The 25,464-nt window shown below is 42.4% G+C and overlaps 1 protein-coding gene across 1 annotated transcript in view; it reads right to left on the minus strand.

Moving 5' to 3' along the window:
* Nucleotides 1-25,464, minus strand: part of EHF (ETS homologous factor) — a 58,559-nt gene that overhangs the window by 21,737 nt on the left and 11,358 nt on the right. Inside the window, exons 2-4 of the mRNA XM_081166330.1 lie at nucleotides 12,128-12,227; nucleotides 3,221-3,466; nucleotides 1,430-1,489 (exon numbers count right to left, since the gene is read on the minus strand). Of these exons, the coding sequence (XP_081022456.1) occupies nucleotides 1,430-1,489; nucleotides 3,221-3,466; nucleotides 12,128-12,224 (403 nt within the window). The 5' untranslated portion in view covers nucleotides 12,225-12,227. The remainder of the gene's footprint in view (nucleotides 1-1,429; nucleotides 1,490-3,220; nucleotides 3,467-12,127; nucleotides 12,228-25,464) is intronic.

The following is a 25,464-nucleotide window of genomic DNA, read 5'->3' on the forward strand; positions in this document are numbered from 1 at the left end:
GACCATTTGGATCCCTTCCAATCAGGGTTCAGGCCTCATCATGGGACTGAAACTGCCTTGGTCGCACTGGTTGATGATCTCCGGCGAGCTAGGGACAAAGGTGAGAGTTGTTTCCTAGTTCTGCTGGATCTCTCAGCGGCCTTTGATACAATCGACCATAACATCCTTCTGGACCGTCTAGAGGGGTTGGGAGCTGGGGGCACTGTTATACAGTGGTTTCGCTCCTTTCTCCTGGGCCGTGTTCAGAAAGTGGTGGTGGGGGATGAGTGTTCAGACCCTTGGGCCCTCACTTGTGGGGTGCCTCAGGGTTCCGTCCTCTCCCCCATGCTTTTTAACATCTATATGAAGCCGCTGGGAGAGATCATCAGGGGGTTTGGACTGGGTGTCCATCAATATGCAGATGATACCCAGCTCTACCTTTCTTTCAAATCAGAACCAGTGAAGGCGGTGAAGGTCCTGTGTGAGTGCCTGGAGGCGGTTGGAGGATGGATGGCGGCTAATGGATTGAAGTTGAATCCTGACAAGACAGAAGTACTGTTTTTGGGGGACAGGGGGCGGGCTGGTGTGGAGAACTCCCTGGTCCTGAATGGGGTAACTGTGCCCCTGAAGGACCAGGTGCGTAGCCTGGGAGTCATTTTGGACTCACAGCTGTCCATGGAGGCGCAGGTCAATTCTGTATCCAAGGCAGCTGTCTACCAACTCCACCTGGTACGCAGGCTGAGACCCTACCTGCCCGCTGACTGTCTGGCCAGAGTGGTGCATGCTCTAGTTATCTCCCGCTTGGACTACTGCAATGCGCTCTACGTGGGGCTACCTTTGAAGGTGACTCGGAAACTACAACTAATCCAGAATGCGGCAGCTAGACTGGTGACTGGGGGCGGCCGCCGAGACCACATAACACCGGTCTTGAAAGACCTACATTGGCTCCCAGTACGTTTCCGAGCACAATTCAAAGTGTTGGTGTTGACCTTTAAAGCCCTAAACGGCTTCGGCCCAGTATACCTGAAGGAGCGTCTCCACCCCCATCGTTCTGCCCGGACACTGAGGTCCAGCGCCGAGGGCCTTCTGGCGGTTCCCTCATTGCGAGAAGCGAAGCTACAGGGAACCAGGCAGAGGGCCTTTTCGGTGGTGGCGCCCGCCCTGTGGAATGCCCTCCCATCGGATGTCAAGGTGATGGACAACTACCTGACATTCAGAAAACATCTTAAGGCGGCCCTATTCAGGGAAGCTTTTAATGTATGATATTTTAGTGTTTTTTGGTTTCTGTGGAAGCCGCCCAGAGTGGCTGGGGAAACCCAGCCAGATGGGCGGGGTACAAATAATAAATTATTATTATTATTATTATTATTATCTTCTCATCATCTTAATTCATATCTATTTGGAGTTGTTTGCAGTTGATGGGGACATCAATATTGCTGGCATCACCCACCTGTTTGTTCTGTCTTAACAATGACATTGTGTGAAGGGTACATTTCACTTCCACACTGGCCTGCAAGAGAATGCAAAGAGCAGCTCAATATACATATGGGCAGGATTTTAAACACACACAACCAAACCAATTGGTCTGTTTCGACAAGAAGAACCAATGCTATCAGACAGCTCTACTAGTCACTGGTTTATAGCAGAATGAGAAAGAAAAGCAGTCACTTACATTATAACTTCTGCATGAGAGTGTCTTCCCACAGGATTCTTCCCCCCCCCCCAGCTCCTTGGCATGCACATATCAAAATTGCAAGCAAACACATGTATCAAACACACCTGTGGGTGTGAGGTTTTTGAGCGGCAAACAGCCCTCAGCCATTCAGCAACCATTTCCTAATGCAGCACTTTGAATTCATGAAAATACATTTTCAAGTCTCAGATTCACAAGGGCTGGGAGTCTATATAAAACCTTTGCAAAGTTATAGGTTTATATTTACCTGAAACATTCAGTGTTTTCCCTGCCCATCCTCTTTGGTTTTGCACACGTCCTGGCTTGGACCTCCCTATTTACTTGGTACAGCTAAAGGGGCCATTCTGAGACTGCCAGCATGGTCTCTGAGGCATAGATTTCATGCTCAGTACTATTCAGTTTGCTATGTGAAGGCCTTGCTACAAACTTTGTCTTGATATTCAGCTATTTTAAAGACCTGATATTGCCCTGATTACCATATAAAAGAGATGCTGGAGGTTCGTAAAACCTGGAATAGGATGAATTTGCCTGGCTCAATGAACGCTGCACTTATGCAGATATCATGCCAAGGTGTTTCAAGGAACATGAAGGGCATGTTTTAACCTGCAGATCATTAGCATACTAGATATCAATACAGAAACTGAGTGGTAAGCTAATGTTATCCCGGTAACACTGAATTTAAAGTTCACATATAAGTTTTAAGGAGGGATGTCAATGAAGCACGTAAAGTTAGAAAGCAATGGAAATGGTAGGGCTTAAAGGTGCTGACTCCTAGGGACCGAGGCACTTTTGGCTCCCCTAATTTAGGGAGTTTGGCCCCCTCAATATTTAGATAATGTTGCGCAGCATCACATTGGGGGGCCTGATCCTCTGGAGAAGCTAGTGTCTCTGCTATGGCTTCAGGCCCGAAATTCAAATGTGGCCCTCCAGTCCTTTCTATCTGGTCCCTGGAACTCTTTCCAGGCCACACACCCCTCACTGTCTCTGTTCCTCGTCCTCTTTGAGTGTTTTTGCCTGGCTGGACTGTGCTCTTGAACTCTGCTTATGCCTCTTGTCTGAACGGAGGGAATGTGGAGAGGTGTGCTGTGTGCAAAAAGCCCTGGTGTCTGCATGGTAGCCTACTGTACAAAGGTAAAAGTCACCAACATTGTTCTGACCACTTTTACCTCTAGCCCTGCCCACCACCCAGGCACATAGTCTTCTGACTGAGAGAGGTTCCCCACACCTGGTCTGAAGAAAGCTTCTCCTTAAAAAATGAAGGGGTGCTAGTAAAATTTGAGTGATGGGAGAACAGGACATGACTGAACCCATCATTAAAAAAGTACATAAAAATTTCTCACTAAGCAAAGGTTTTGTGCAGTACGATATTTCACACCCACAGCCCCAACTGCACCGTCATAATCCAGCCGCAAGAAACACAGCTGCTACTTCATCAGACCTGGAAGCAAATTCTGCAGAGAATAATGATGTGTCATGCAGGAACAAGTAATTTACAGAATTGTATACATCCGGTCTGGAATCGCTGATACTTTAGTGTGCTTTATTTACCATTCCACTTCAGGTGATGAAGGCTGCTGTAAAGAAGCTGCCCAGCTGTGCCAGCTGCTCGGGTGAAATCTTGCAAACTCATGTTGCACAGATGTTCCCCACCAATATCAAACTCCTGGAAAGGAATGCAGGTGGCATCGAGCTGGTTGGTGTCCAAAAGGTGCTGAAGCCATTCCCAGACCTGATACTTTGTCCAGTATTGAGGGTGTATCTCATGCCACTGAGTTCCAAAGAAACTGCCTGATGCTGCAAGAAAAAACTCGAGTCATTTGCCTGATCACTGATCGTCAGCAAATAATGTAGGTAAAATGGCATTAGTATTATTTTATATACAGATTTCCTGCCTCCCCCCACCCCCAAACAGCACACAAGGGGAGGAGAAGGGACACTATTTTATCTGGCAAGCTGAGATGCATTTCTCCCATTGAAATTAAAAGGCATGCCTTACTTAGCTCCATTCATCTCAATGGGTCTGCTCTGAGTAAAATTTGTTTGGATGCAACTCAAACATTAAGCAGCAAATAATTAAACAGCAGAAGAAAGAATACTATAACTGATTAAGTAGCAACAAAAGCCAACAAAAGCAGCAAAAAAAGTATTTTTAGGTGGTAAAAATACAATAAAAGCAGAAGTCCCCAAAGGTCCTCTGAACAGCTTCCATCTAGTTACTATAAATCCACTGTGAAGTGAGTCCTAGGAAGGCAGCTCCATAATCTTAGTGCCACTGATGAAAAGGCCCTGTCCTAGGTAACTGCCCATTGTATGACAGAAGATGAGAGAACAAGGCATCTGAGAGAGAAAAAACTTCAGGTGTTGATAACCTTGAGACCTTGCCAGATGTCTTTTTTTTTTGAAAAAAAATTGTGCTCATGGTGGTATATGGGCAGTTATATGCAATCTCACTTTTAATAATGTTTGCACCTACACAGGTTTGAGGGGCAGACACACTGCTTTGTTTCCAATCAGTACATGTCCCGTAACATCCTGCTGAAATCCTTTATCTTTTTGATACTACAGCTGTTATGGTTTAATTTTTATCCTGGGTGTGTGTGTGTGCCATAGTGCCAGAGTGCCAGAGTGCCCCTCCAGATGGCAACAGTATAGTAAAGTTGGGGAAGCAATGCAGAACAACTAATAAAGTGGGGTTATGTGTGGATACTACAATCTAAATCCGCCACTAAGGCATGTTATTGAATCAATGACATATTTTGCAGAATACACTTGCAAAAAAAGCCCCTAGTCTTCAGATATTATGGACCGAAACCATTTAGGGCTTTCAAGGTCAAAGCTAACATTGAATTGGGCCCAGAAACCAACTGGAAGCCATTGTTGTATCACAATTGGTACTCCATGTCTACTAAGGACTGCCCCAGGCAAGATCTTGGTGTTCCAAAGCAGTTTTAGACTCTTAAGACTCCTCAAAGGCAGTCTCATGTAGACCACATTCCAGTAAAGTAATCTGGATGTCACTATAGCAATTAGGCAAGAATTACTGTGACGAGGCTGTTAGAATCATAGAATCATAGAATCATAGAATCATAGAGTTGGAAGAGACCACAAGGGCCATCGAGTCCAACCCCCTGCCAAGCAGGAAACACCATCAGAGCACTCCTGACATATGGTTGTCAAGCCTCTGCTTAAAGACCTCCAAAGTAGGAGACTCCACCACACTCCTTGGCAGCAAATTCCACTGTCGAACAGCTCTTACTGTCAGGAAGTTCTTCCTAATGTTTAGGTGGAATCTTCTTTCTTGTAGTTTGGATCCATTGCTCCGTGTCCGCTTCTCTGGAGCAGCAGAAAACAACCTTTCTCCCTCCTCTATGTGACATCCTTTTATATATTTGAACATGGCTATCATATCACCCCTTAACCTCCTCTTCTCCAGGCTAAACATGCCCAGCTCCCTTAGCCGTTCCTCATAAGGCATCGTTTCCAGGCCTTTGACCATTTTGGTTGCCCTCCTCTGGACACGTTCCAGTTTGTCAGTGTCCTTCTTGAATTGTGGTGCCCAGAACTGGACACAGTACTCCAGGTGTGGTCTGACCAGAGCAGAATACAGTGGCACTATTACTTCCCTTGATCTAGATGCTATACTCCTATTGATGCAGCCCAGAATTGCATTGGCTTTTTTAGCTGCCGCGTCACACTGTTGGCTCATGTCAAGTTTGTGGTCAACCAAGACTCCTAGATCCTTTTCACATGTACTGCTCTCAAGCCAGGTGTCACCCATCTTGTATTTGTGCCTCTCATTTTTTTTGCCCAAGTGCAATACTTTACATTTCTCCCTGTTAAAATTCATTTTGTTTGTTTTTGCCCAGTTCTCTAATCTGTCAAGGTCGTTTTGAAGTGTGATCCTGTCCTCTGGGGTGTTAGCCACCCCTCCCAGTTTGGTGTCATCTGCAAATTTGATCAGGATGCCCTTGAGTCCATCATCCAAGTCGTTGATAAAGATGTTAAATAAGACCGGGCCCAAGACAGAACCCTGTGGCACCCCACTAGTCACTCTTCTCCAGGATGAAGAGGAACCATTGATGAGCACCCTTTGGGTTCGGTCAGCCAGCCAGTTACAAATCCACTGAGTGGTAGCAGAGTCAAGACCGCATTTTACCAGCTTCTTTACAAGAATATCATGGGGCACCTTGTCAAATGCCTTACTGAAATCAAGGTAGGCTATATCCACTGAGTTCCCTTCATCTACCAGGCTTGTAATTCTGTCAAAAAATGAGATCAGGTTAGTCTGACATGACTTATTTTTCAGAAATCCATGCTGACTATTGGTGATCACAGCATTCCTTTCTAGGTGCTCACAGACTGTTTGCTTAATGATCTGCTCCAGAATCTTCCCTGCTATTGATGTCAGACTGACTGGGCGGTAATTATTTGGGTCCTCTCTTTTCCCCTTTTTGAAAATAGGGACAACATTTGCCCTCCTCCAGTCTGCCGGGACTTCGCCTGTTCTCCAGGATTTCTCGAAGATGACTGCCAGTGGTTCTGAGATCACATCTGCCAGTTCTTTTAATACTCTTGGATGCAGTTCATCTGGCCCTGGAGACTTGAATACATCTAAACTAGCCAAATATTCTTGTACTGTCTCCTTAGTTATTCTGGGCTGTGTTTCCTTTGCTGAATCATTTGCTCCAAATTCTTCAGGTCGGGCATTGTTTTCTTTATCGGAGAAGACTGAGGCAAAGAAGGCATTGAGGAGTTCAGCCCTTTCTGTGTCCCCTGTTTGCATTTCACCATCTTCTCCTCTGAGTGACCCCACTGTTTCTTTGTTCTTCCTTTTGCTACGAACATACCCATAAAAGCCTTTTTTGTTGCTTTTAACCTCTCTAGCAAGCCTGAGTTCATTCTGTGCTTTAGCTTTTCTGACTTTGTGTCTACACGTGCTGGCTATTTGTTTGAATTCCTCTTTGGTGGTTTCCCCCCTTTTCCATTTTTTGTACACATCCTTTTTTAATCTTAATTCAGTTAAAAGTTCTTTAGATAGCCACCCTGGCTTCTTTAGGCACCTTCCATGTTTCCGTCTCATTGGTATTGCCTGACGTTGTGCTTTTACTATCTCCCTCTTAACAAACTCCCAGCCATCATGAACTCCCTTTCCTTTTAGTATTGCTGTCCATGGGATCTCACCCAGCACTTCCCTAAGTTTTATGAAGTCGGCTTTCTTAAAGTCAAGAAATTGAGTCCTAGTATGCTTGGCTGCTCCTTTCCGCTGTATAGTAAACTTCAGAAGAGCATGATCACTCGCGCCTAATGATCCTTCCACTTCTACCCCACTAACCAGGTCATCAACATTGGTTAGGACCAGATCTAAAATGGCTGTTCCTCTTGTTGCTTCTCCCACTTTCTGGACAATGAAGTTGTCTGCAAGGCCAGTGAGGAATCTGTTTGACCTTATGCTCTTGGCTGAGTTTGACGTCCAACAAATATCCGGGTAATTGAAGTCCCCCATTACTACTATCTCCCTTCCTTTTGCATGCTTGGCCATCTGTTCCAGGAAGGCATCATCTATGTCCTCCGTTTGGCTTGGGGTTCTATAGTAAACTCCCACAATGAGGTCTCTGTTATTCTTCTCTCCCTTAATTTTGACCCAAATGCTCTCACATTGGCTTTGAGGTTCTAAATCTTGGATCTCTTCACAGGTATACACATCCCTGACATATAACGCCACTCCTCCTCCTTTCTTGTCTGGTCTGTTTCTCTGAAATAGATTGTATCCCCCCATTATTACATTCCAATCGTAGGACTTATCCCACCAGGTTTCAGTGATGCCTATTATGTCATATTTAGTTTGCTGTACCAAGAGCTCAAGCTCATCTTGTTTATTTCCCATGCTTTGCGCATTAGTGTACAGACATTGAAGTCCATTAATCATTCCCCCGTGTCTCTTATTTAAGGATTTTTTCCTCCCACCACTAGGTCCGCGTGCTGTTTGCTCCATTTGGTCTATGACATTTGGATGATCATCTTCATTAATTGATAGACTCCTACCTTCAGGAGCACTGTCTCCCTCCCCCACATTAGTCAGTTTAAAGCCCTCCTGATGAGGTTTCTGAGATTTTTGGCAAAAACATTCCTCCCAACCGTTGTGAGGTGCAGCCCATCACTTGCCAGAAGTCCATCTTCAAGAAACTGCAGTCCGTGATCTAAGAATCCAAACCGTTCCTGTTTACACCATTTGCGAAGCCAGCTGTTCACTTCCACTATTTTCCCCTCTCTCCCTGGGCCACGTCGTTCAACTGGGAGGACAGACGAGATGACAATTTGTGCATTTAGTTGCTTCAATTTCCTGCCGAGAGCCTCGTAGTCTCTTTTGATCTTCTGGAGGCTATTGCTTGCAGTGTCATTGGTTCCCACATGAACCAAGAGGAAGGGGTATTTGTCAGTGGGTTTTATGATTCCTTGCAGTCGTTCAGTTACATCTTGGATCTTAGCCCCGGGGAGACAGCACACTTCCCGAGACATCTTGTCAGGCCCACAGATCACTGCTTCTGTTCCCCTCAGTAGGGAATCCCCTATCACCACTACACGCCTCCTCTTGGGTTTGGTCAGGGTTCTTCCGTGAGCTGTCCGTTCCAAGGTCGCCTGCACATTCCCTGAGGACTGACTTTGCTGCTCGTCTTCATATACCTGATCGACTGTAATGAGGGAGAGATCCTCAAATGGAGTCTGCTCTTCGTCTTCCATGCTAGGGGAGAGGACCTCAAAGCGATTGTGTATTTCTAAACAATCAGAGTGAACCCTGGGCCTCCTACTTCTTTGAGTCACATTTCTCCATATATCTGGCTCCTGTGTTGATGAACTAGCCTCCTTCTCAGGGGAGTCCCCTGTCTCCTCCTTGGTGGGGACGGTGTGCTCTGTTTGTATCCAAGAAAGTATGCAGTTGGCATTATCACTGGTAAAAAGCATTCTTGGCTGCTGTCACCCTCTCAGAGCAGCACTAAATCCAAGAGGACATCCTATTGCAAATCTGAGTTTCAGGGTGGGTCGAACCCCATTCACAATAGACTGTGACCTATTCCAGGCCCAGCCATATTTCCAGTCAACAGCGCATCCATCTTCTCTGGATTAGGGTTTGTTTTTCTACTGTCATCCACTTCATCATAGACCTCAGACACCCATTCACAACTTTTACTGCCTTCCTAGGATTAGATGGGAAGGAGAGATAAGAGTAGGGTGTTGTCAGTGTACTGATGACACCACACCCTGTATCTCCAGGCAACTCCACCCAGTGGTTTCATGTAGATATTAATGGGCACCAAGATAGACCCTTGAACCACCCTGCAGGCTAAAGGCCATGAGATGGAGAAACCATCTCCTCCATCATTATTTGTGATCTATCCTCGAGGGATGACAGGAAAGGAGCAGTATACCCTCCACCCAAACCTTGAGAAGGCAATACCCCAGCAATATAGAATCCTAAATTCATATATGGCTCAATATTACATAGTCTCTACTCTCCAAGTCTCTCTAACCCAATTTTCTCCTCTGTTTTCAATTCCAATGCAGGTGCAGAAAAGCTAGTCTAGATATCTGCTCTAGGATTCATGAAAGGCTTTGGAAAATTGGAAACACTTTTGTTGTTCCTGTTGCTCTTGTTCTAAATACAAGCATTCTATCGGTGAAGCCAGAGATCTCAGATAGCATATTAGCGAACAAGACATACTGACTGACTTCCTCTTGACTTCGCAGCAGAAATGGCAGACACACACCTTTTGATAGCTATTGTTATTGATAGATTGAATCGGTTTTTACATCTATCTCAAGGAGATTTACAATAATGTCATTAAAAACACAGGGATATATATATATATATATATATATATATATATATATATATATATATATATATATATATGATTTATCCATTCATTCATCAGCTTTTATTAATAAAAAGAGGAACTTTTCTGAAGTGCAAGACTGCTCCAAAGGGGCATTTCTTGGCAAGATCGTTTGGGCTAGCCAGTCAGTATTATGCATATTTTAGATCTGGTCTGACATTTGCAGAAATGTTTCCCCTCCCCTGGACTTCAAGGCCAAACTCTAAGCTGCTTCTTAAATATCCAAATATTAATAAGTATACCAATACTGAACAAAACAATATCTGAAATATTGGGGGTTTTTATATTAAAAAACAACCACCTGAAAAGTAAACAATACTGTGCAACAGCATATCTGTGTATGCACATGTATCTGGGCATGCAAGCACACAGGGCTTGAAAGAATAAATATTAAACATCCCACTGTCAATTTGGAGTTAGTCTGTGTTTCTGAAATGTAGGCAAGCAGTCTCTCCCCCAGCAAGTCATCACTTAAAGCCTGCAATAGTATCTCAAAGTGGACAGACTACCAGAGGATTGAATTATTCAAAAACTGTGATGGTGGCCTCAGTTCTTTATTATGCAATAAAATAAGATAGTCAATATGTTCCCAGTTGTTGGGAAAATTGAAAGGAACTCAACACAGGAGCACGGAGACGTATACACTCAGAATATATCTATTCTCTCTTAACTTATTTACATTGTGTCTGGAGGATCACATTTGCAAGGGTTTTATTCTATACCACATTTTATATAAGGAGTAGTCTAGCTTCTCTAAATCTAAATAATGCATAGGTAGTAGCAGAACCAGGGGAGGTGGGATCAGGGTGGGAGGACAGAAGTGGGGCAAAGTATATTTCTAGGTAGGCAAAACGTGTCCCATTTGCCCCATCTGGCAACACCCATGTGCATAACCAATTTGGTAAAAAAAAAATATGGACAAGCAAATGACTCTTTTTTTCTACACTTCATGTGATTTTTGGAGGAAGATCTGACTTGGGAACCTAGGTGTGTTTGCATTCAAAACTACAAGTGAATCTTAAGAAGTTTCAGAATCTGATATCCTTACTGAGAAATTCTGTTTTTGTCAGACAACTCAAAAACTGGAACAACTGTGAAGCATCAATTTCAAGAGGAAACATTGCTGATAAAAGGAAACTTGGCAATAAGAGTTTGTTATGAGGATTTTAAAATAAAATAACCAGAAATTCTTTTAGAGATAGTTAAAAAAAAATATTGGAGAAATATAATTGTATGGTGAATTGTCAGAAGAAAACTGACTAATAGTTACTTTATGTGACCAGGTTTAAGGGTAGTGTTGTGAGCTAGTGGTTAGAGTGTCAGACTAGGTCCTGTTGGCCATGGTTCAAATGCCCACTTTGCCATGAAACTCACTGGGTGTGACCTTGGGCCAGTCACTGCCTCTTATCCTAACCTACTTGACAGGGTTGTTGTGGGGATTAAATAAAAAGAGGGAGAACCATGTATGTTACCTTGAGTTCCTTGGAGAAAAAGGTGGGATATAAATGCAATAAATAAATGGATTATTTAGAGTTAAGGAAAACGTTTTAAAAGTTAGATCTACATGGATTCACAGCCTGAATATATTTCTATATACAGAAATTAGGGGGATAGATAGATAGATGATTAATAGATAGATAGATAGATGATAGATAGATATCTCAAATAAACTTCATGAAAAAGTCAACAGCAGACTCAATGGAAACTGCTGTCTCCAATAAACACCTGAATATATTTCTACATACAGAAATTAGGGGCTTTTAGTCTAATTGCTTAGCATTTAATGACAGAAAGGCTTTAATGAGTCTGTCCTACATACGTGACCTATTTGAGAGCAAGTCTAGTGTAGATTTCAGTCATGTGCCAAATGAAGAGGTTTATCTCACCCCAAATAACTTCTGGCCATAGGTGGCATCCTGAGTTTCAGTGCCAACAACCACCACTCAGTGTTAACTAAAACAGTCAGAATTGGAATGGAGAATTTCAAGTTGTAGAAATGATCTCTCCTGATGTCATGGCTAGATTAGAATGTGGTGTTTATTGGGGAGCAGTATGCATCATGGCTGCTGTTGACAGTACACTCCTTTGCAGGAAATTTATATTATTATATTATATTATATTATATTATATTATATTATATTATATTATATTAGTTATTCTGTTCATTTACTCTGTTGTTTTTAATTGATGGATTTTTATCATTTACTTACTGTTTTTTGGTTTTTAATTTCTAAGCCACTTAGAGATTCTTGCCCCCCCCCCAAAAAAAATGTTGTGATATATAGAGTATAATCATCATCTTCCAAATAAATAGCAGGAATAAATAGGGTATAATAAATTACCATAGAATATAAATTGCATTGGTTACACTGCATTCCATTTTGGTAGCGTGGAATTTTCTTGTTTTGTTTTTCTAAGGAATACAGTAAAACTGTAATGCAAACAATAATACTGCAGTAAAGTAGACTGGATAGTTCCCCCCCCCCAAAGTGGAATAAGGGCAAGATAAAGGTTTACAACTCCCAAGTCAATTCACAGATCACCACGGGTGAATTCTTCCTACCATGACATGTGGGGTATCCATCTGTCCAGGATGGCTGCTCGTGGAGAAGACTTGTGACTGAATTAAGACTCATTCTGCCAGTTCCTTCTAAAATCATGATCTGCAAATGAACCAGACAGCTGACTTAGCTCAAACGTCTTGCTCCACAAATACCAAGAATATCCCATCAAAAGCAAACAATGGCAAATGCCACAGCCCAGGTTAGGAACAAGTTGCCACAACCCCTTTCTGGCTGAAATAAAACTTCCTACTGGCAAAACATCGCTGTGCCTGATTTTCATATGCATGAATCAAGTTTCTACAGCCACCCATCCATAAAACAGTAAGCTGTAATAAGGAAGGAAGCAGAATTAAACAAAAAAACAAGACAGCAACCTACCTTTACTTACGGTACTCCCATTTGAAAGACATTAAGGGGGAGAAAGAAAGAAAGAAAGAAAGAAAGAAAGAAAGAAAGAAAGAAAGAAAGAAAGAAAGCTGAATTTCCTCCCCCGATCTTTCTTTGAGTAGTAAAATGTAATTCGTGCTATTTGACGCTCCAAAACCTGAGCTTTATATACTAAAACCATATTTTTTCAGTTCAACAGTGCAACAAACTTAAATCAAAAAGGAAAAACAAGAGGAAAGCATAAAAAACATACAAAAATACAAGTAAGAAGTACAAATATAGAAGTATAAGAAGTATAAATATTTTATAAAAAAATAAAACCGTATTTTTTCTCAAATAAAGCACATGCTCCCTAAATTTGGATTGCTCCCTCAATTTGTGCAATAATTTCTTGATGACATTAAACATTAAAACATTGGAATAAAGGGCCATAAATACAGTAAGTTCTGAACAGCTGTGCACTCTTTTATAAAAGTGTTTTAAAACTTATTTTCAATCATATATGCAGACATCTGGAATAAACAACATTTATATTATGTCAACATAAAATGCAGGCTAAAGATTAACCTCGATTAACAAATAGCCAACTAGACAGAAAGTTGGACCAAAGATAAGCAGAAAGACAATGTAAGAAAGTGTTCTAAATGTTATCAAAATGTTTTACCTTGCTATGCTTAATAAACACTATTTGCTCTCAGACTGCTAACACACGCAAAACAGAAATGTAATGTTGTATATTTAGAGAGACATTTGATGTCAAGTATTACGAGGCTTTTTAAAAACGGAGAAGCCTGATTTAACAATAATGTGTGTGCATCTTCCCAATCCCAGACTCTAGGAAATACTTCAAAGATTTTTTGCATAAAAGGTATGCTTTTCATGGATACAACCCTGTGAATTATACTATAATCTATGAAAAACCTCCAGGCTTAACAACAGCTCCATAACATATGAATTAGAAAAGCACTCGGAGCCACACAGCACCAACCAACATTTACTACCCACTGCCAAATTCTTCTGCCGGAGTCTCATGGGAATACTAAATGCAATCATTCACTGGATCAGTCTAACAATACAGTATTTCAAAATGACATTGAAATAGATCTTAAGGCTTTCACCATTGATTCATATGAACTGTTAAACCAGCATCTGTTTCCCAAGTTTCCTTCAGGGAATCTAGAGAAGGTTCTAAACAAGCTTTCAATGCTTTATAGAATTACTGGTCTCTTTCTTAAAATTTGTATATACAAGAAATAAGTAAAATAACCAAGCATGTATTAGAAACTACCCCAGAACTGACCTTACTAAACATCTTCCAAGACAATACAGTGGTGCCCCGCAAGACGAATGCCTCGCAAGACGGAAAACCCGCTAGACAAAAGGGTTTTCCGTTTTTGAGCTGCTTCGCAAGACGATTTTCCCTATGGGCTTGCTTTGCAAGACGAAAACGTCTTGCGAACGTTCCGATTTTTTTCCCGCTTTCCCCCCCTTTTTCTAAGCCGCTAAGCCGCTAATAGCCTTTTAGCCGCTAATCCGCTAAGCCTTTAATAGCCGCTAAGCCTTTAATAGCCGCTAAACCGCTAATAGCGCTAAGCCGCTAAGCCGCTAATAGGGTTGCTTCGCAAGACGAAAAAACCGCTAGACGAAGAGACTCGTGGAACGGATTAATTTCGTCTTGCGAGGCACCACTGTAATGCCCACTTACACCACAAAGAACTCACAACCCACCTACTTTCAGCAGCCAGAAGCATCATAGCCAGACACTGGAGAGACCTGTCAGGAGTCAGCAAGGACCAATGGTATCAAATAGTATGGGAAACAGCCCTACTAGAAAAATTAACCAATAAACTGAAACTGACACGAGGACAAATAGAAGAAGACACCTTCACCCCGGTATGGCTCCCCTTTATCACATACACAACCCAACAAGACAACAACAAAAATCCACCAACAGCATACAAATCAATATGGCTAGCCTGATCCAAAACACCCACCCACCCCACTCACACATGAAAACAAAGACTACCACAGCCAACCACAAATGAACCACACCCTAGGCCAACCCCAACCTCTCTCACCACCAAAGGAACACAAGCGAACAGCAAAGAACCTGCACAAGCAACGCTGACACCAAACTCTACATATAGTAAGTAAAATAGAAACATCGCCACCCGACCCCACCCCCACCCATCTTGCCCCTCCTCCACCTCTTTCCCCCTTTTCTACCTAATGTCTCAACAAATGAAACTGATTTGTAAAAATGTTACATGGAAAAAAATACGAGACACATTGCAAACACTTTTGTAAATCAAGAAAATATTTAATAATAATAAAAACAACTGTCAAAGGTATTGTGGAGTTTTACTAACAAACATCCTCTGCGTTGGACAGGGGAAGGGTAATTTGGAGCCCTAGTAGCTTCCACTCATGACCTACCAGCCACCAACCTGGCATAGAGCTTCTCCTTCTGCCCAAACCGGTGGGTGGGTGTGCCACTGTTGATAAGCTGTATAAAGCCCCCAAACGGTGCTTTTGAGGGGCAGGGAAATGGTGGGCCAGAACCAACTCAGGGTCCATTGGATCCTGAACCAGGCAGGCTGTTGTCACATGACAATACTGGTCCTGATCCAGTCCCAAACACTACACCAGTTCCAGGTTGGTGTAGCAACCTTCTGCCCTGGCCACCATGCATGGCAGGGATGCAGATATGATGGTAGTCCCAACTCTCTGTAAAGCCCCCTCCCTAGGCTGTGTTTTACTACTTCCAAAACCAGACCAGGGCCAAACTGAAAGCAAGATTCCGGTTTGAACCCCACAACATTGTTTTGACATTGTCACACTGACCTTCCTTCTTTATATCTTTCCCTCCCTACTTTCTTGTCTTTTAGCTCATAAACCTGAAGCCAGGGCCTGTCTCTCATTATTTTTGATTAATGTGAACTCCTGGGAAAGAATAGTTGCCTGAAAACGGGACTAGAAATATAACCAACTAACTTGTTTCACACCTAATGGCCCCAATCCAACCAATGTTAGTCATGAAGAGCAATGGGACTACAGTATATGGTGACTAGCACTTCAGTCCAAACCCTGGCTTAGCAGCCCTCCTGATCCTGCCAGGTGGGGCAGCTAGCTGCATTGCATTTGAAAGTTCTTGGAAATAGCTATATCCACAGAAGAGAAGGCAAAGCCCAGCAAGAAGTTGCATAAGAATTGTTGATTATTAATATCTTCACATGCATCAGGAAGATTCCGGGCATTGCATGGCAGAACAGAGTCTCAAACAAAGATGTGCTCCCCCAAGGACACATTCCCAACACGTTCACACTCCTGTCTTGGCAACTTCTAGCTGGCTTGGCCATGTCCTCCGAATGGAAAATGGCAGGATCCCCAAGGATGTGTGCTCTATGAGGAGCTGGCTTTGGTTACCAGGCACTCTGTGTGGGAATCCCTTGCAGACGACCACAGTGCCTGGAGACATACAGGTTGTGCGTCCATAGCAGTGACCAGAGGAGGAATGGCTGCTGGGTGGAGCGCAGAGGAAGAAACACCATGGTGTATCTGCAGCAGGACAACTGGACACCTTCATCTGACCCAGCTGCAACCAAACATGTCTCTCCTGAATTGGTCTCTACAACCACAGCAGGCACTTTAACTCTCTAACAGATTAACCCCCACACAAAGGCACACTCCCTCACTGTGTCCCGCGATAGATGAATGCCCATATCCCATGAAGACCTGTCATAAAATTTTCTACTTTTTAAGAAGCATTTCCAGTAGCCACAATATTTCATTCGTCTTAGACTACAACAATGCCCCTAAGCATTGTGCTAACCTATGAACAATCAATTACCAGGCAACATTCAATACCTTGTTGTTAACATATGAAGACATCAACAACTCAGAACCAGGTTACCCAAAATACCACTTTCCTCTGTACAGACCTGTAAGATCACTTAGATCATCTGGTGAAAATCTATTTGTGATAGCGCACCCTACAGAATATTATAGGATGGGGACCTGAAAACAGGCATTTCCTGCTGTTGCCCTTGTTTTGTGGAATAGCCTTCCCTCTGGCATACTCAAAGCAGCAAAAATCAGTTGCTTTCGATGTCTTGCAAAGACTTATCTTTTCGTCCTGGCTTTCCCTGACCCATAAGATTGGATCCTGATTTTTGTCTATTAATCCCCTTAATCTGCCTTATTTGCATTTACGTTTTTATACTGATTTATTGACTGTAGGAAGTATCTTTGTTTTTCATGGACATTGTTTTTGTATTGTACATAGTGTGCACACTTAGAGATTTTAAGATTATGAAGCAGTTTAGAAATGCATTGAAATAAATAAGTAATCCATAAGAAACACGAATATATTTCTCAGGCAATACACACACACATCAGTCGAACAGAAATTTCAGAATTCATAGGCTTAAGACTATTTACATTTACCCAGAAATGTTGATCTGCTGAATGTTGTCCCCAAGGAAACACACCTGGCACTACCACCATCATTCTAGGCACAAGGCTAAGACCTTTTCTTTCCTCAGGTAATGAAGATGGTGGTTCTCATCTTTTATTAGTGTGAGTAAGACCTGTGATTATTATGTTATTGGGGGAGCATTTTAGATAGTCTGGGCTGGATTCAACTAACCCGGTGCACTAGTGCAAATCAGTGCAAAGACTTCCTACTAGTGCAACGGGGTTTTCCTCCTCTTCTTCCACCCTGTGTGCTATCTATTACTCCCACAGGATAACCACCAGAACAGCATGCAGGGGAAGAGAGGGGAATTCATTCTGTTTGGCACTGACAGAACAGTCCAATTACAGCCATGTTGAGTTCCACCCTTTGCATTATAGATTGTTTTCCATTTTCTGTTTCATTGTTTATATATGTTTAATTTACCCTGTTAACAAATGATGACAATGATGATGATGGATTTGGTACATTTGAAATCAATTACTCCTGTTTTGATTAGTGGCAATTTGGATCGTCTTGCTAAATCAGGACATGTGTAATACCAAAACACTGGGAATGTTATGTGGGGAACAATACTATCACCGTGCGGGGAGTGTACAAGGTTGACTTGTTCAACAACAGTAGTTTAGCTGTGATGGCCAAACTGTTCTGATTTGGGTGCTTGCACCACCAATTCCTGGTTTTAGAATAGAGAAGTTTGTGGGCTACCAATACTCTATGTTCCAACTTTGAAAGGTGTGGGCCAAGTGGATTATATCACCCTTGTGCAGGAATTTTAGCCATTTGCTGGTTTACACGCCACACTTTGAAAACTGTGGTCAGAATATCTTTTAGGGATTTGGGCAGGCCCAGTAGTAATTTTTAATCTCCCTCCTACCCAATGTTGAACAACAGATCACCCTACCAAAATAACCCCAGCAGATGAAGATACAACAGAGGGAGACATTCAATGTTCCATCACCACAAGCATTTCTGCTTGCCAGACAGAGCAATCTCCCCTCTCCTTCCTCCATGCTGTTCTGGGGTTCTCCCAAACTCGCAGAGCAATTTTGTGTGTCAGGGGCAGGGGAAGCCCTGTTGCACTAGTGGGAGTCCTTGCACTGGCTTCCACAAGCACGTTGGCTTAGTTGTATTAATAAGGGCCTGGGTGAATGAAAATGTCTTAGCCTTACACGGTTTGGCAGCATTGAAGGCCTGGCAACCCCCACCATGGTCTGGCCCGGCCTTTGGTCGCTGGAGCTGCCCAGCCAGCTGAATATTCACCTTGCTGGCCAAGAATTGGACCCAAGCCTGCCTTCAGACTGGCCAATGGCAGGCAGACCTATATGCAGGGCCTCCCTTGGGAACTGGCCTTCCTTCAGGTTCAGTCCCAGAGCATTCATGACAGCCTGCCCTGGCCCCAGAGCTCAGTTCTTCTTAATTGAACCCAGCCCTGAGTCTTTTAGTTTTAGAAAATGCTAAGGAATAAGTGGTCTGCAATGTTTTCTTTTAATAAACTGTATGTTTAAATTATGTAAATATATTTTTGACGCCCTTGTAGTATTTTATTTTATGTCACAGCCTGAAAATCTGGAATGGCTTGTGAACTCTAATTTGTTTTTGTAGGATTGAATATGTATTTCTTAATTAAGATATGCATATATGTGGCATTATGTTGACTGATCAACATATATGCATCATAAGGTGATCTGTAATTTTAATTATTTATGTATGTTTTTCATCATAAATGAACAATTGCTAATGAGGAAGCTCACTGAATTCAGATCCTAAATTTTAATATTTTGCTGAGAGCTGAGGAAGGATTGGCAATCCTTTTGGAGGAGATTACAGGTTGTATTGTATGCATTCTATCTGACAGGAGTTTGAGGCAATTACAAGACTGTTTTGTATTAGACTGAAGAATGAAGTATCCAAAAGAGGGAATGTTGCAATGTTGGGTAACCTCAATTATCCTCACATCGACTGGTCATGACAATGAGGTAAAATTTCTAGATTCTCTAAATGACTGCCCTAGAACATTTGGCAATTATTGCTAAAGATAAAATAACGAAGCACATAGAAGGATAAGCCTTGCTGAAGCAGAGCCAACATGTCTTCTGCCTATTTGAGTTCTCTGAGAGTGCCAACAAGCATATAGATAGAGGTGATCAGTTTAAATAGTGCACTTGGACTTTCAAAAAGCTTCTAATAAGGTACCTCACCAGATACTCCTGAGTAAGTTTAACAATCATGGACTAGGAAAAGAGATCCTCTTGTGGATCAGTAATGGAAAGTTCTCCTGATGGGGAGATGTAGAAAGTGAAGTCCCCCAAGGATGAGTATTTGGACTTGCACTTTTTTCTCTTGTTAATAATGCAAACAAGCGTAAAGTGATGCATGTTGGAGCAAAAACTCTTAATTTCACATATATGCCTGTGAGATTTGAACTGGCTACCAGGAGCGAGATCTTGAGGAAGATGTTTTCTTATGCTATTGGAGTGGTGGTGCCTTAATGCCTTAAACATTTGAGCAAGTAAATAAAATGATAAATTGTGCTTGGAGAAAGTACTGTATATGTTCTGCAATATGACGATTTCGTTAGGCTTACAGCTACAATTACTGGGGTTCGCTGGATGCCACTCAACTCGGCTTACTCAACTCTAATTTCCCACTTTTCCAGAGAAATAAATCGAGCGACTTTCCCCATCAAACTAGAGGGTTCAAAGAGGCCACTTTCTGCTGGCCCATCATTATTGAAAATAGACAAATCCAACCTATTCAGCCACATGCTGCTGGGATTACAATAAAGAAAGTAAATACACTCCAAACTTCACATGTAATCCAACCCTAATAAATATAATCATATTAGAATATTTATTCATCAACAATGGATTCCATAACAGAATGTAACTAGATCGCTCCCGGACTCACATGGGACCAAGATATAAAACACAAAGGACATGATCCTTCCCCTGAGGCACAGCACCTGCACGTGGCTTAGTCATAGGGCACCACAGAGTCCTGCAACCCCACCCACCAACTCTTGGCACATTTGAGCAAGCAATGATGCATGAGACCATTGTGGCAGGTAGGAGCTCTGTGTGTACTTTGCCTCTCTTCTCCCATCCTGTGAGGCATTGGGGTGATGGCACAAGACACAACTACAAAAAACAAAAACTCATTGCAAGGAGGGCACAAGTCATTGGCACCCAGCTCTATGGCCCATGGTGAAGAAATGGAAGATGGATTGTAGTTGGCAAAAGATTGGAAGGTTATGACTTAATAAAAAGCAAATGGGGTTAGCGATGGTCAGAGAAGGAATGCGTGGAGAAATAAATGAATGCTGACTGTAGAACAGTAGGACAAAAGAGGGAGCTTGAAGGACAGAGTGCTCCGAGAATGAGTTTCAGTAGCAATCCAGAGAAGGGGCACAGAATATGAGCAGGTCCCTATCAATCCACATTACTGTTCTAAAATATAACACTTTGTTCCATATGAAAAGATTAGCATCTTTGATGGCAGCAGTAACTAACCTGCTGTTATTATTGCGAGAACTTTTTAAAAGCCCTTAAAGTTAAATGGAATGGATATAAAATCCAATGACTTGGATCCTGATTTCAGTCAGCAGACTTCCCGCCTCTCTCTCCCCACTCTAGTCACCCATGCCTTCCCAAAAGCCATTCCTGGTAGCTACTGTACCCTCCATAATGGCCTGGGATATGGTGTAGTGGGCTGTAGAGGAAAGAGCGAATCAGCAAAAAATCAGGGTAACCATAAACCTACTAATGCACTGCCACCTTAGTTTATAATTACAGTGGTACCTCAGGTTACATACGCTTCAGGTTACATACACTTCAGGTTACAGACTCCGCTAACCCAGAAATAGTACCATGGGTTAAGAACTTTGCTTCAGGATGAGAACAGAAATCGTGCTCCAGCGGCACGGTGGCAGCAGGAAGCCCCATTAGTTAAAGTGGTGCTTCAGGTTAAGAAGAGTTTCAGGTTAAGAATGGACCTCCAGAACAAATTAAGTACTTAACCCGAGGTACCACTATATAAGGAAAAAGACAAACAATCAGAAGCATTTCTTCAGGTAAAGCACAGATGAGGCTGGCATTCAGTCCAGTGGCTAGTAGCTGGTGGCCAGTAGCTTAGATTACCTTTGAAAAGGATGGCGCATGTATGGATGCGAGATTGATCATGAATTGTGTTAAGTTTGGCCTGCTGAGTAAATACCTTCATTGATAATGATGCTGTAGGTAGCTATTTCCTGAATAAGCAAGTTTCTCTTCCTATCAGTCTTACATTTATATGAATCTACCCCAAAGCCTTTGCTACCTCATAACGCAGGTGAGCAAACATTCCTCTAGACTGGTTGGTTAGCCTAAAATATATATAGAATGCTACTATTTCCTGTAAGTGTTCCAACATGACCAATGGTCATGGGTTATGAGAGCTGTCATCCAACAACATCTGGATGATATCATACTCAGTACACTGGATTGTACATGTTCTGGATTGTACATAGTTGTTCATTTTGATTAAAATTCTTGTGGCGTAGGAAAACGTCAAAAGTATCTATTGTTTCCCCATGTGGTTTCCCATTAATCCAATGGACTCATTCCGTGGTAGGGTAAGTCTGAAGGGAAGTCTGAAGCTGTCCATAGCTATCTTCAGTTTAGATGTGCTTAGCACTTAGCTGTTATAAGTGCCAGCTCAAAAACACAGATTCCTGCTTGTGCAAGTCACCTACTCAAATGAGCATGGTAAGATCAGATAACAATACTCAGAAAAATCTTAGGGCCAAATTAGACACTGTGCAATTGCATGAATGATTTTTAAAAGTAAAAAAGGTGCATGTGTGCTGAAAAACCATTAGTGGGGGGCTTCCATCTTTTGTCACACTTTTGGTCCAAATCCAGATTTCCCTCTCACATTGGGGGAAAAATCCCAGTAGTGGGAGTGGAAGGTTTCATTCCAGTTCAAATAGCGGCTGCTAGTCATGTAAATATTTATACATATTGGCATTTGGGTAGAATGAATATCTTCTTTGTCTTTGTTACGAATGTTCATGCTAGTTTTATATATTCTGGAAAGCATTCTCATGATGAAGGAGAGCACTGTCTAGCTTCATAGCTTAAAAGGGCAACCCAAATGATCAAGGGCTGGAGGAAAGTTTACAACATTTGAAGCTTTTCGGCTCATGGGGCGGGGGGGCAAGACGGGACATGATAAAGGTGCATAACATTATGCACACTTCTTTCATATTATTAGCACCCAGCATTAACCAACAAAACTTAATGAGAAAAACTTAAGGACCGACAAAAGGAATTACTTCATGCAATGCCTAGTTGAATTATGAAATTTGCTGCCACAAATTGTAGTAATGGCCACCAGCTTGGTTGACTTTAAAAGGAGATTAGACAAAACCATACAACCTTATGATAGATTGTATTCAATGGTGGTTTTCCTGAGCAAAGAAAGGGCATCTGGTTTTGATTGATCTCTCCTACCTAATGGCAGCTTCTGTGTGTCCTGTCCCCAAGAGCTTCTCCTGTGAGTTGGAGAACCCACTGGAACAGCAAGGAATATGGCACAGAACAGTGCATTTGGCAAATATAGGGTGCCTTGCCTTAAGCATTTCCACAAGCACAAATTCACCACGAGATATGGGATGGGTGAAGATGTCCATTTTGGTTTCTTTCTGTTTCCCAGTCTTAAGTTCGGTATTCAACACATCGGTTTGCCATATTTTTTGGAAAATCAGCATTTTAGTGCAAATTTCTCCCATACACAATTTTTAATGCAATTTTTGAATTTTATTTTCACTGCCGTATACATTTATATGTACACTTTAAACTAGCATATGCATTTTTTGAATTGCAGTGAAAAATGGGGACAATGGCAAAGTTTGAAGGATTGCGTTTCAGTTTGCATGTGGTTTCACAAAGTGCAAATTTGGCAAGTTCGCATTTAGATGGGAACTGAATCCAGTTTCTCCCCCACCTCTACACCGGATACGACCCGAAGTGTACTAATTGTGATGGCTATATGCAGGATCAGAGGCAGGGAAGCGATTGTGGGACAGTGCTGGTGCACTCGTTCCCTACATTTGGGCACAGAAGTCCAGTTGGATGCAGCAGGGCTCTTGTTATGCTCTTGTGCTTGCAAATGCAGCATGCTCCTTTTATTAAGCAAATAGTCTGGCATTCCAGAAGCAGACTTCAATACAATGCCTTATTCTAGGAGGTGTTGACTTAAAGAGTGTGCTGGCTAGATGTTTGCTCATTTTCTATAAATGTTATTTAAGATCAAGAAAGCAATATAAGATTTTGCTGCTGCGGTTCCAACACAACATATAAAAAGAAATTGAGGGCAGCTTGACATGTGCAGTTTCGGGCAGTGTCAAGTCAGTGCATGCATAAAGGCGTCAGCCATCACTATCTTTCTTAATACATCTCCAGATCCCATATACGGTAAGTAGAAATCAAACCAGCAGCTTCAAGAAATGTGCTGTTAAAAATGACTGCAGTTAGTCCCTTTGCACATGCACTTGTCCGAGTGGTAAGCAGAATGCCACCCTGAAGAAACAAAACCTTAAAATGATAGATTGGGTGACCCAAAAGACATTGGCCAAGCCTGAGTTCTATTGAAAACAATGGGACTTAAGTTAGTTCCGGCCAGCTTGTCCCACTGATTTCAATGGGATTAAAGTGTGAATAAAGTTTTTTTGTTATTTATTAAATTTGTATACTGTCCTTCATCCAAAGATTACAATGTGCTTCACAACAACATAAAAACACAAAGTGAGAATACAAAATACATAATAAAAACAAAACAAAACCAGTAATAAAGGTAAAGGACCCCTGACAGTTAAATCCAGTCTCAGACGACTCTGGGGTTGTGGCGCTCATCTCGCTTTACAGGCCGAGGGAGCCGACATTTGTCCGCAGTTTTTCCGGATCATGTGGCCAGCATGACTAAGCCGCTTCTGGCGCAACAGGACACTGAAACTAGAGTAGCTCACGGAAACACCGTTTACCTTCCCACCAGAGCAGTACCTATTTATCTACTCACACTTTTTGGCGTGCTTTTGAACTGCTAGGTTGGCAGGAGCTGGGACAGAGCAATGGGAGCTCACCCCATCGTGGGGATTTGAACCACCAACCTTCTGATCAGCAAGCCCAAGAGGCTCAGTGGTTTAGACCACAGTGCCACCCGTGTCCCAAAACCAATAATACATCCTCCCAAAAACACATTTAAAGGGCATAGAAAGTTAATCAGCTGAAGCCAAAGACCTGGTTAAAAGGAAATGTTTTCGCCTGGCCTGAGGGAAATCTCCCTGGGGAGAGCATTTCACAAACGGGGAGCCACCGCAGAAAAGGTCCATTCTCGTGTTGCCACCCTCCTGACCTCTCATGGAGCAGGCACACAAATAAAGTTCCTCAGGCTCCAACCGCACATGTGTCAAACCAGTGGTGCTCACAACAACAGCGAAAGGAAAAGGTATTTATGCTCATCAGCTCAAGGAAGAAGCCTCTCCCCACCCCCTCCCAATGCTTCTCCTCCAACACTGCTGCAGAAAATAGCTCTCACAGTTCTTGCTTTAAATTAGACTAGATTCAATACAATGGAGCATTTATATGTCAAAAGACTGGAAACGGGTTGTCAAGGTAAAATTCACCGTAAACAGAGACGTTAATTCAGTTGTTGGCATGGCTCTCTGTTATCTTCTCAGTGCCTTCCAAAGGGTATTAACCCTACCTTTTGGCAGCATGGTTATTTATTATACTATATTATTTTTTGCACCTGCTGCCTAGCCCTGATAACAGCTCACACCACGCTTTGATTTGCTGGGCTATTTGAAAAATAAAAGCAAAAAAAGGCCTCAGCAACCTGAGCTGGTTTGATGAGAGCACTTTTCCACAGAGTTTTCCTAAGTATATGGCTTTCTACTTTCAGGTGTGAATATCCCATGGTTTCCAAGATGCAGAGTCCAATTGGAGGAGGAGCAGTCTCCCAAGATGAGATGTGACATTCTTCTTTTCCATTAACCAGAACCCAAGCAGCACACAGCAAATGCCCAGCTATAAGCAAGTGTGCAAATTGTGAAGGAAGTGTGAGCAAGCTTTCCCCTCATTTACTCCATATCCTTTGCTCTACTACCCTTAAATGACAATTGGACTCGATGGCCCTTGTGGTCTCTTCCAACTCTATGATTCTATGATTTTATGAAATGCATTAAAGGGAAGTGATGAAAGGGGAAGTCATTGTGGAACAAATGACTTCTCAAGCTCTCTGTAATTCAGGATCATGGTACAATAGGTATATGCAAATCATGGCTAAGGAAAAGAAAACAGTCCAACCAGCCAGCCATCAAAAGGTTTTTCTATGGATCTCTATGTAGCTAACAGCAAGTACTGAAAAACAAAGCAATGTAAAACATGGAACTAAAATTGTTTCATGTTGAGGTCAATGGTTGGAACTATCACTTAT

Source organism: Podarcis bocagei (assembly GCF_964188305.1).
Source record: "Podarcis bocagei genome assembly, chromosome: 1".
Taxonomy (NCBI): Eukaryota; Metazoa; Chordata; class Lepidosauria; order Squamata; family Lacertidae; genus Podarcis; species Podarcis bocagei.